The sequence below is a fragment of the Rhinatrema bivittatum genome, chromosome 4 (assembly GCF_901001135.1).
Source record: "Rhinatrema bivittatum chromosome 4, aRhiBiv1.1, whole genome shotgun sequence".
NCBI classification, from domain to species: Eukaryota; Metazoa; Chordata; class Amphibia; order Gymnophiona; family Rhinatrematidae; genus Rhinatrema; species Rhinatrema bivittatum.
In genome coordinates, this window is record NC_042618.1 from 64,136,993 (window position 1) to 64,149,513 (window position 12,521).

A 12,521-nucleotide genomic window follows, 5' to 3' on the forward strand; every position below is an offset into this window, starting at 1 on the left:
CCCCAGCCCTCCCTTCACAGTCAGCTTGGCCCAGAGCTTCGCTACCCCTCCTGCGGTACATGGTCTCAGATCAGTTGTTTCAATTGTGTACTTGCTTCTGACATCATTCATGGACTTATACCAGAAAGTGACTACAGGGGTAGCACTTTTTTTTTTCCCTGAAAATGGTTGGGGCCAAGCTCTTGCTGGCCCTCTCCCTTTCATCTCTTCATCCTGCACAGCCCGACCCAGCTGGCAAGCTGCTCCAGTGGCCCAATACTTTTCTGACCCACTCCTCCTAGGGCCAGCACGTATTCCTCTCATTCGGTTCACAGCTCAGATCATCTGTGCTCCATGCGGTTCAAACAGTTGATCTGAGATCATGACCTGTAGAAGAGAGGTGCTGGTGGCAAGAGGAGCAGGTTAAGGAAGCACTAGGCCCCGGGCTCTGCTTGCTGGCTGAATCATAGAAACGTGATGGCAGAAAACACACACTATATGGCCTATCTAGTCTGCCCATGCCCTATGTTTATCCCGTGCTTTCTTGAATTCAGATACTGTTCTCGTCTCTACCACCTCCACTGGGAGGGTTGTTCCAGGCATCCACCACCCTTCTCTGTAAAGAAATATTTCCTACTACCACTACTATTTCCTAAGATTACTCCTGAGTCTACCCCATTTCACCCTCATCCCATGCACACAGGGGTAGGGTGGTGGAGGAGGAAGAAGTGACAGAGAAGCACTGGCAAAGCAGGGACCCTTCCATTAACCAGAAGAAGCTTGGTAAAATCCCCTTCCAGATAAAAGGTGCTCTCCTGTAGTCATGCTCTGATGCAAGTCAGTGAGCAATGTTGGGAACAATTACATTCGTTTGCCTTCATCACAGTATGTCACCTGACAGAGGGACCACCAAAAAGAAAAAAACCATGCTACAGATGAAAACATTGCATTTGTTATATCTGATATATCTAGTATCTCAAACGGTGGTCAAAAAAGCAAACAAAGAATGTTAGGAATGGTCTGAAAGGGAATGGAGAATAAAAGGGAAAATATTATATTGCCTCTGCATTGATCCATGGTGTGACTGAACCTTGAGTACTATGTGTAGTTCTGGGTGCCCCATCTCAAAAAAAAAAAAAGATAGCAGAACTAGAAAAACTGTAGAACAGGGCAACAAAAATAATAAAAAGGATGGAACAACTCCCCTATGATGAGAGGCTGAATTGATTAGGGCTTTTCAGTTTGGAATAGAGATGGCTGAGAAGGACATGATATAAATTTATATCATCATAAGTGGAGTGGAACGGGTAAATAAAAGAAGATTATTTACTCTTTCAAATACTACTAAAACAAGGGGACAGCCCTTGAAACTAACAAGTTGTACAACCAGCAGATTTAAAACAAATTAAATTGTGGAATCTGTTGCCAGAAGACATGATCAAGGCGACTAGCATAGTCAGGTAAACTAGGGAAAGCTATTCCTACCCTTGAGAGTGAGTCAGAAGAAATAGATCTACCTTTTAGGGATCTACTGAATACCCGTGACCCAGGCTGGCCACTGTCGAAGACAAGATACTGGGCTTGATGGACCTTGCTCGGATCCAGCGTGATATTTCTTACGTTGGATCATTTGATGACACTTACCTCATCACAATCACCTTCAACCATGGCATAAATAGCTTTCTTTACCAAGTTTGTACCTGAAATGCAGAATTAAAAAAAGGTTTGTCTTTTTTTTCTTTTTTGATGCATAAAGATAAAATCTAACAGTTCATTTTGAAAGTTAGCATTTGCAGAATCGAAATTATGTTTACTATAAAATACATAACCTGTATTTTATGGCCTAATCAATTAAAAGGCAAAGGACTACTCAAATAGGGACATTTTCAAGAGCAATCTATTTTTCACTTTTCCTACATTGCAATGCTAGATAGAGCAGCAACTGAGATGGGTGTGCTTACCAAATGCCAACAGGAGCAGGATACGGCTTTTTATTCTAGGGACAATTTCTTACAAAGCCCTACTCTGGATATATGCCAGATATAAATCTTTTAAATAAATAAATCAGTCCCAGACAAGTTAAAGTCCTGCTGAAATCTTTTTCCAGTTCTAAACTGCAATTCTAAGATCACCAAGATTACAGCAAAGATGTCTTAACAATTAGCTTTCTGCCTAGATTACCAAAAGCAGGTAGGACGTATTGCACGCTCTCTCCTTAGTCTGAACAAGGGGTTAAAAAACGCTTCCCAGAGGACTTTATTTTAGACAGACCACAAAGGCCATGTGCCAAATCAGGTTTTAGTGCTCGTACTGACCATTTAGAGTAGCAATGAAAACTTTTATGTCCATCTCCCATACAACATGAGAAACTTTTTGAGAAGGCAGAAGTTGTGTTTTACAAAGAAATTATTTGCTCTGAGAAATCTGAAAAGAAGCTTCCCAGGACAGTATCAAGTAGGAGGCTTGGTTTTAAGGAGGGATTTTCTTTGTATTTGAAGATGCACTAAAATATGACGAGGGGCAGCTGTTCTCCAAGGCACTAGCCTGACTAACTGATGGCATGACCCATGCCATATAGCTCACTGGAAGGACTACATAATCCAATGAGGACACCACAAATTAGCTCCAAGATACCATCCAAAAACCCAGTCCATTCTACGTTTTACCAGGTTATGAAAACTCATTATCAGGTGGTTTTGTCAATCATTCTCGGCTCGCACAGTAATGGGCAGGCAAACCACTCTCTGCAGTGTCTGCATATTGCCTTAATACCATTTATAAAATTACAGGAAATGCACTGCAAATCTAAGGGCAATCCTGCACCAACTGCTGTAGCAATAAGCTAATAAAATGCTGCTCTGATTTGGGCACTCTGACTCCAGCAGGAACACCAGTTTAGTCTTGTGGGAGTCCTACCATGAGGTCTTCATTTCTATTATCAAAAGGAACACAAAAGATGACAGAAAGGAATGTCCAAGTCAATATTTTAATTTTCCTCTTTCCTCCAAGTTTCAGAAGAAAGCATGCTGCAAGTTTGTAAACTGCCTCCGACTGCTTATTTAAAAATCTTTCCAATCTTTGGGATCAGGCATTTAGTGCCCAACCTAAGGGTGTTTTCCAAAAATGTTTCATTCATAACAGTTTACCACAAATAGCATCCATTCCCCCCTCGGCTGGCACCGCACAAAGTGAGAGAGACCACACAAAGCCGCAAGCACAAACTTCTCATCCGGTCACCGTGCTCGGTTTCTTCCATCTAGTTTATAACTTCTGCCAGTAACGGCCTCTGATGTGATACAGCTTCACGTGGTCTCTCTGTGCACAGGCGGGGGGGAGCTTGAATCTATGGTGCTGCACTGGTTAACCCACGGTTACTCCTCTGGTTTGGGCGGCACATGTACAGAATTCCCTAGGTCTGCAAAGAGAGAGCCAAAATCTTACCGATGCCTTTTCTTCTGTATTTGGAATCCACTGCTAACATGGCTATATAACCTCTTCGGAACATCTTTTTGTGCATATCCAACTTGCAGACGATGGCACCTACACATTCCTCATCTACCATGGCCTTAAAGACAAACAAATACTTTTATGTTCTAATTTTCTGACACCCACAATGGAAAACAACATTTTTAAATGGCATTTTTACAATACATGTAAAACTGGTTTTGTTTTTAAGTAAACACTTTGAAGAATATTCCCGCAGCAGCCATCTTCTCTTCAAGATTCTAGTTTGTGCTGCATCTGCTCCCCAATATTCTGTTCTAGAATTTGCACCAAAACAGAAATATCATAAACAGAATACACCAAAGAAAGTGTATTTATTTATAATTTACCTCACTCCTTTTCACTGGTGACTCAAGGCGAGATAAGTGCTTCCAGATAAAACAGAGCAACAAAAATATCCGTCACAGCAAGTGTAATTAATGAAAAACATCCTTGAGAATCATTGAAAATACCAACAAGAACACCAAGGGGGAGACACAAGCATTTTTTTCAATCCAAACTTGCACAACTTGCATTGACAAAGTGGCAGGCATGTTAAAAAAAAAATAACAAACCCATTAGCAAACGTGATGGGCACTGCAGTCCAAGGGGTCTATTAATTAACCTGTGATGAGCATTAACAAGCAAGCATTATTAATGGCGGCTTCCATTATTGGTAATGAGGCCTATTCATAGGTCATAAGTCATAGGCTTGCAAACAGATCCCCAAGTTTCTTATTCCCAGGTCAATACTTGACCTTGTATTGATAAATCAGCACTTGGTGCTGATGATATTTAAAAAAGGGGCTGAATTAGCGCATTTCAAATTTGTAAAAAGTAGCACCAATTGTAACCCAAATATAAAAAAGGTTTACCACAAACTAGCATGTCTTATTGCTTCACTTGAAAATAGGTTAACAACCACAACCAGTACCAGCCAAATACTGAGGAGATTTTTTAATAACTTTGCGGAGCTAAAAAGTTGAAATATATTTGATTAATAAAAAAAAACAAAACAAAAAAACTAACATTTTTTAAAAGATAGGATGAATGGAAAATCTCAGCAAATTATGTACTGTGATATAAAAAGCTAAGCAACATGTTACATGAACCTCCAAAAACTTAATTATTCAATGCTCGCTAATCTGTATTTTGCTCCAAGCTAAAAACTTAAATTGTCAATGTCTGCCAATACATTTAGTCTAAAAAATCTGTTACCAATTTCATTAAGATAATGAATTTTGGCACCTAAAATGAGCAATTCCCTTCCAATCCAAGGGACTGGCTGAGGGTTCAGGAAGGATACACTGTATAATTATAATTCCACCATTTCACTTTTCAGGCAATTAATGATTTCATGCCGCCTGTGCTGTAAAAGTGAATTAACGACAGGAGCATGGGGGAAACGTTGTTAGGTTTTATAGGCTCAAACAATGCCAGACTTTAAGTTGGTGCATTTTTCAGAAGTCTAGCCCCTCTTCCCCACTGTCATTGCTCCTCTGAACTTGAATGCTGCCTCATGGGGAGGAGTAAATGATTGGGGTCTGCATTGCTTACTACTGGTTTTCTTTGAGTTGTGTATTTATTTAGGAATTTTTAACATGGTGTAATTTGCATGTATGAAATTGTATTATTTTTTTGTAAACTACTCCGGGTGGTCCTACAGGACTAAAAGGGTGGGATATCTCTGTTCCTTGCAAAAAGCTTAAAACTCTTGTGATTCAGTAAACGTCAAAGTGCTCCCTTTACATGGCACTCCACATGGTTCTATCTATCTATAATATATATAGCTAGATATATTTCTCCTAATGTTACTTGGCTCCTTAAATGCACCATCAACAAAACACCACCACTGAGTATCCACCAGACTAGAAATGAAAGAGAAACAGTTCTAACTGCAGTGGAAATGGAATATTCCACTTGTGATCTTCTGACCTGTAGCTGTGTGAATAGACAACAGCACAGAATACATACGTTGTAATATTGGAATAGAGAACAAAGGCTGAAACTGGAAAACCAGGACTCCATGAACATTCACTGGGAATTAGAAATATTCACTAATGAAGGGAAAATGTTTCCAATTTTCACTTCAAAGCACCGGGATGAACTTGTGTATATATTTATGGACTCCTCTTTTCACAGAAAAATACAGCAGATAAGGACAATTAGATCCATCTAATCTGCCCATCCATAATGCAATACTGTACATCCTCTCAACTAAGGATCCCCCTCTGTTTATCAGAGGCTTTCTTGAATTCTTTTACTATTTTGTTCTCCACGGCCCCCTTCTGGGACGACAGATCTCTTTATTTACTCCTGAACCCTTTTGAATCATATATCAAGATCTCTTTTGCCAGAACTTCTTTACCACTGAAAAATGAGTTTGCTCCTTGTGCATTATTTATATCTTTAAAGTATCTTAATGGTCCTATCCAATTCTCCCCTTCATGTATTTAGGCTCTTAAGTCTCATTTTGTAAGTCGTATGGACCTAAGTATGCAGACTTTTCAAAGGCGGGGGGAGACAGACACAGGATAGAGACATTCAAATAATGCAAAAGTTATTAGTAACAAAAAGCAAACATTTTCAACAGAAAGGAGGTTCTAGAACAAGGGATGTGTGTGAGGGAGAAGAGGGGTTGATACAATTTTTAAAAAAGCTATGAAAAAATTCAAACCTACACAAAACTAATCTCTTTGATTACTATTAGTCTGTAATAGAAATAAAAATGTATCTAGAAAAACCCTCCCATGATAGTGCTTTGTATGCCCTCACTTCGGCTGATTATTAGATTGCGTGCTTCACCCTGGGATTGTGACTGCAGGATCACCACTTGTCAGCGAGCACATATCAAAAGCACTATGTGGGCAGATCAATGCCTGCCAAACAGGAGAGAGTGGTGAAGCCATGACTATAGCTCTCTAGCCCCCCATGGTCATTGAAGCCAGTAGTAGTGGTCTAGCAGAGCTAAATGGGTTCACCAATTTTGTGGCAATCAGCTGTTAAGATGAGTAGTGCAATAATGGATATGCTAAAGTATATGGCGTGGCAATAGGGAACTGAATGGATTTGGGGAAAAAATGGGGAAGAAAAAGCGGTCAATCAAAAAGCATCCAGAGTGGATAATATTTATAAGCATAACTGCCAAAAAACCAAGAAAGATATACCTTTGCATACTCCTTTGAGGAAGTTTTACTGAGCTCTTCACCTAATACTGAATGGTCTTTTGTGTCCCTTTTCTTTCTATCCACATTTACTCCCTTTCCTGCAAATATCCTTTAATTTGATTTGATACAATACCAAAGTGGACCAAACTATTTCTATTTCTTTAGATCTCTCCTATAATGGGGGCACTCAAAGGCTTGGTCCTCCTTAAAACCTTCCTATGGATTCTGGAGTGTGTATTATATATATATATATATATATATATATATATATATATATATATATATATATATATATATATATATATATATATATAAAATCAAGTGGACCTATTTTGGTTCGTATTAGACTGCAAACCCTTTATAAATCTAGCCTATGGGGCCTTTTCACTGAAAAATATTTCATATGCACAATATACTGTATCAAAGATCATGATTTGTGACTTAGCTATAGCAAATGAAAACATATGCACAAAAGTACCCACTTTAGTCCAGCATACAGACCAATGCACATACTATATTGGTCAGATCACTTTTCAAAAGGAGAAAACAAACATGTGCAAGTAATTGCTAGCTGGGAAAGCATCTATGCAAGAAGACAATTCTCCTGAGCCTATCTCACGAAGCAGCAAGTTACAATACAAGGCTCCTTTGCATCCAAAAAATATGTATTATTTATTTTTCCTAAGTAGGTTTATCACTACCTGCTAGATAGTGAAGAGCGGGGGCTTAGCTGTAGTCTAGCAACATTTATCTACAGAGTGAAAATAGACTAAAAAAAACACCAATTACATCGAATTTCCTTTCAGATCAAACATTACCTAAAAAGCCACAATAGAAAATCACAATGTATTTGATACCAAATTTGTGTTTCACTGTACTTACAGAGTTTAGTGAAATGTTTAGCACTGTAAGAGAGCACAGGAATACACATATTTGAAATGTCCAATATAAAATGAAATTAGAAACAAGTATTGTTTTTGGTCTATTTTTTTGACTTTATCATTATCCGCTACACGTCTCTGAACTCCCTGCAGTCTCTTTGCATCCTTAAATATATACAAATAATACTTTCTGGCAAGAATTATGGGATTTTATCAGCTGATCAATAATAAGATTTCACTATAAATCAAGCAAGCCCATCGACATCTGTACAAGAAATATAAAATCTGTAGAAATCAATGGTCCTAGTCAGGTTGACCGACTGTGAAGGATGTGTTGAGGGTGTGTGTGAGCCTCTGAACTGGTCAATCCAGGATCTCTACAAGTATAGTTTAGTAACTTTACTATGCATAATCTGGAATAAAACATTTTCTGTTCCTGTGTGTTCTTTAGTTAAACTGGAAAAGGTCAAATTCAAACGTAACATTCTGTGCAGCCCATCATGTATTCTGTACCTGCCCTCACAGTCTTAGTCAAATCTTGTATACTGGTATGGACAAGACGTACACCCCCAGAAAAATATATACCAACTAATCTTATTAATAAAACTCATCTCAATGGAAAATGGGCAACCAGGCCCCATAAGTTCTTCCATTATTCACTCAATACAATGTACTGCTGACTTTCTTTTGTAACACCCTCTTCTGAAGTGCTAATGTGCTCAAGACATTGGACGGATTTATCAGGGCCTCAATGTATATCAACACTGCATCATTTTGATATTCACCAGACAACAAAATATCACTGAGATGTGGCATACAAATACTATGAAGAAGCTCCATTTTCTCCTGTCCCTTGCCCATGGCAAAAGATGTGTGTGAACTGGACCCATAAGACACCATTTTCACAGATGTTTTACCACCGGAGGATAGATATAATTTCACTAAAAGCTAAACATACCATTTTTAGTTGTGTTACTAACAGGGCTTAAGTTGTGTGTGTGTGGGGGGGGGGACGGGACGGACAGCCTGGAATGCAGTTCGGGGACTTCTTTTCAGGCGCAAGAGGAAGAGTAGAAGGGGTGTTCTGCTCTAGCCCCTCTCCCTCCAGGTAGCCTGCAGGCAAGAGTGGAGGAGTAGCTGAGTAGTTAGAGCACCAGGCTGTGAACCAGGAAGGCCAGGGTTCAAATCCTGCTGCCGCTCCTTATGACCTTAGGTAAGTCACTTTACTCTCCATTACCTCAGGTACAAACTTACTGGGTCATTTTTCAAATCGCATTAGGGTCTTATCACGGGTGTTACGTCCATAACACGCGTTATTTTTCGTATCCTGTGATGTGAATGCAAATTTTGAAAACTTATTCAAAAGGGGAGGGGTTCGGGTGGGGTTTATGAAAATGAGGGGTGTTTAATGTTGCGAGCAATAGTGTAAAGCAAGTTATCGCACATTTTAATGCCGGAACTAACTACACCTTTTTTCCTGGTGTTAAGCTGTGCAATATGCGATAAATGTAAAGCGCTAAAATAGCACACATTACAGTAACTCAAAAATTACCCTAACCATGCCCCTTCCTTTTTTTTTTTTTTTTTAATTGTGGGCGCTATTCATGTGAAATTTATAGCAAAATGATAAATCTAGGCCTTAGATTGTGAGCCTTCTGGGGATCAGAGAAATTCTTATACCTGAATGTAATCTGCTTTGAAGTTCCTGAAAAAGCAGAATATAAATAAAAAATAGAAGAGGAGGCGGGTGAGCCTGGAGCACAGAGAATAACCACTTTGCTCCCTAATCCAATCCCTCCCCATGTTTCCCCTCCCCTATATTGCAGAACAGAAGGGGTTTTTAGTAAAACAGACATTAAGAAGTGTTTGAATTAGCATAGCTTTGCAACTTGTGAGGAGTGCAGATTGTCAAGGCTTTAGCCCTGGCCTTGATGAATGGCACTACTGCTCACAACTTTCAAACTTATTGGTAATTCAACCTTTTTGTGTCTATTACCGAGAGCTTAATTTCCAGCAGAACAACTCAGAACCACATTCAACCACCTATTTTTCAGGGATCCAAGATGTGGACCAGAGCCAGCAGTGAATATCAATTCTGGCTCCCCTGAAGAAACAGAGCAGATCCAGTGCTTGCATGGATTATTTATGCCCCCCCCCCTTTGGAGGAAGCAGAGAAGTACATAGTGTATTGGAGCTGCTCACCCTGAGATAAGGGCAGCTTTGATTTGGGTAGGTGAGAGAGAGAGATCACTTGATCCTTACTCCACCCATCTCACCCCTCCACAGTTCCACTTCCTTTTTGTTTACAAATTAAACTCTAGTTACTAACAAGGATCATTAAAGTCGTGCATTCTGCAGACCCCAATTTTAAAACAGGATAATAAAACATGAATCACTGTTAAATTACATTCTGTGAAGAACAAAAAGTCAAATTTAGTTTGTACAACCTTATAACTGTGTGTGTTTTTTGAGCCATCAAAATATCTAGGTCCATATTTTTAAACACAAACTGAAATAAAATCCTTTTTAAAATGACTACAAATGACAGAAAATTTTAAAAAATATGACATCACTTTGTGCTCCACTAAATCCATCTGATGTATAAACAAACAAACATCAGCAAAAAATGAAATAAGTCCATACATCTCCAGTTAAAGGGTTTATCTTCTAATTAAATTAAAATGGATAAATAAACTTGCTCTCCTATCATGCTTCCTCAGTGCACCAACAAAAGCTCTCAGAAGAATGAACTAGTAATAAAACAGAACCAACAGAGCTAAACAAATATAAAGCAATGTTAAAACCTCAGGAAACATTAAATATTCTGAACCCTGAATCAGTTTCCTCTGCTTAATGCTGCATTAAATTGAAAGTACACAAACTGGTTTTCCTTAGAGGCTCTGCAGAAAACAAGACCAAGAAAAAATACCTGCCAAGTAAACATGACAGCAAAGACAAAGATTTATATACTGTCATATGTTCATCTGTATACAGTAACTTCTTTCAGCAGAAGTTTGATCATTGCCTACTTTCATTACAGTGCTACCGGTAACTTCAAATGTTTTATATCCTTTGTTTTACAATAAGTACTCAATTTCTATACTCTGATTTCTCAGAGTACTAAGAACCTCTTGGTCCAATCATTTCCACATCATTCCGTCCTCAGCCGGGATGCCCCTGCCAACTTCTTCCACACTTACCAAGAAGCACAGCTGAGGCCAGTTGTGGATAAAATACCTATAAGTATAAATGGAGTAAGGTTCGGACAGATCTTTGGTGATCAGTCTCATTATATCGGGCATTTGTAACTCGGATTCGTATCGGACGTATTGTATCGTCGTGTCCTCCTCGTCGGACTGCGCCCGATCGTTCGTTTCCGTGCCCTGTAGGCTGCAGGCAGCCAGGGAGGTGGCGAGCGCCGCGGGCTGGCCGTCCCGCAGCCGCTCCAGTCCGTTGCTGGCGGCCAGGCCGCTGTCCCCCGAGGCAGTCCTGTCATGCTGGGCAGGCTTCATGCTGCTGTTGTCGGGGCTGTCACCAGGCTGCACCCCACCACCACCGCCGCCGCCGCCGCCTTTGGTTTTACTCTTCTCCGCCTTCACACCCTCCTTCAAACTCTCGTCCGGCGTCAGGATTTTACTTTTCAGGGAAACGGTTTTGAGGTGGCGGAGCTCGGGGCTGATAAGGCCGTTGAGCTGGTGGCTATGGTTGTGGTGGTGATGATGGTGGTGGTGGTGGTGGTGGTGGAGAAGATGATGACCCTTTACGCTCTCGGCCTCGCCGCCGTCCGCCGCCGCCGGCTGCTGTTGCTGCTTGCAGTCTTTCTTGCCATCGCGGTCCGGGTCGTGGCCGAAGCGCCCTGCCACCGGCACCTCCTCGGCCGGCTTACAGCCCCCGCCCAGCGCGATGCCGGCCCCGGGGAAAGGGGAGATCTCAGCCGGGGGCGGAGAGAGGACGCTAGGCCCAGGCGGTACATCAGCCATCCTGGAAGAGACACAGACCGAGAAAATAACGTGAGAGGAAACTTCAAGGAAGGCGAGCGAGGCATGGACGGTGGCCGCAGCCCCGGCTGCCCGCCCGGCCCATCCTCAAGGCGCCACGGAGGAGCAGCGCCCGTCAGACATTTCCCCCCGAAGCGAGAGCAGCCGGAGAGACCCCGCAGGAGGAGTCCCCTGAAGCGCCTGGTCCCGGCTTCCGAGTATTCCCCGTCACTAACCCCGAGTGTCTTCAGCTCCGCTCCCACTCTCCACTCATCGACGGCCGTAAAGAGCCGCCGTCGCCGCACACCGTAAAGTTTCCTGTCTGGCTTTGCGACGCTTCTGCGCTTGGCGGCAAGTTCTGGTCGAGGAGTGCGGAAGGGGCACCTTCGCGGGGTGGGAGGCCGGGGAGCCGCGTGGGGCGAGGGGCAGGGACTGGATAGGCTGGGGGCGGGTCCGTTTCTCCGCCCACTCCCCGGTCTCGGCGCTGTAGGTGAAGCTGCCTTGGGTACATTAGCACCTCCTGCGCCTGGAGGTGGCCGCGCTTCTCTCAGCCCTTCCCGGGATGCTCAGACTGCCGCTCCTCGGGGCTTTTCCGGATTAGGATGCTCAAAGCCTCGCAACATCATAACGGAGACAAACTTCTGAGAATTAGAATCCTATTCCATTTGAATGTGGTTCATTGCTGAAGTGACCGGGAGGTTGTAAAGTCAGGGCACCACGGTTAAGTGTAGTAAAACTGCGCTCTAAATTTTATGCAAAGTGAGTACTGTTAATATTTCCGTGGGAAACTGATGAGTCTTTATGCGTGGTGGCCTGCTTGTTTCAACCGTTTATTTAAATACTTTACAATAAATGGTAACCTTCGAGGTGCATCAATCCGAGGCCTGTCTTTCCTACCTGATTATTGGTTATGCTATCCAGGACAGGAAGTACTTTATTTATTGCGAGATTTGACTCATTTGGGTCATGCGTCCACGCCTAGATTTAAAAAGTTATTTGCCTGATTAACTAAAGTTTTTCTCCCACTCTGTCTT

At 41.7% G+C, this 12,521-nt stretch overlaps 1 protein-coding gene across 1 annotated transcript in view; it reads right to left on the bottom strand.

The window, feature by feature from the left end:
- Window positions 1-12,017, bottom strand: part of LOC115089868 (N-alpha-acetyltransferase 30-like) — a 34,244-nt gene extending 22,227 nt beyond the window's left edge. The window contains exons 1-4 of the mRNA XM_029598240.1: window positions 11,724-12,017; window positions 10,711-11,491; window positions 3,421-3,544; window positions 1,624-1,679 (exon numbers count right to left, since the gene is read on the bottom strand). Coding sequence (XP_029454100.1) covers window positions 1,624-1,679; window positions 3,421-3,544; window positions 10,711-11,490 — 960 coding nt within the window. The 5' untranslated portion in view covers window position 11,491; window positions 11,724-12,017. The remainder of the gene's footprint in view (window positions 1-1,623; window positions 1,680-3,420; window positions 3,545-10,710; window positions 11,492-11,723) is intronic.
- Between the last annotated feature and the right edge of the window lie 504 nt (window positions 12,018-12,521).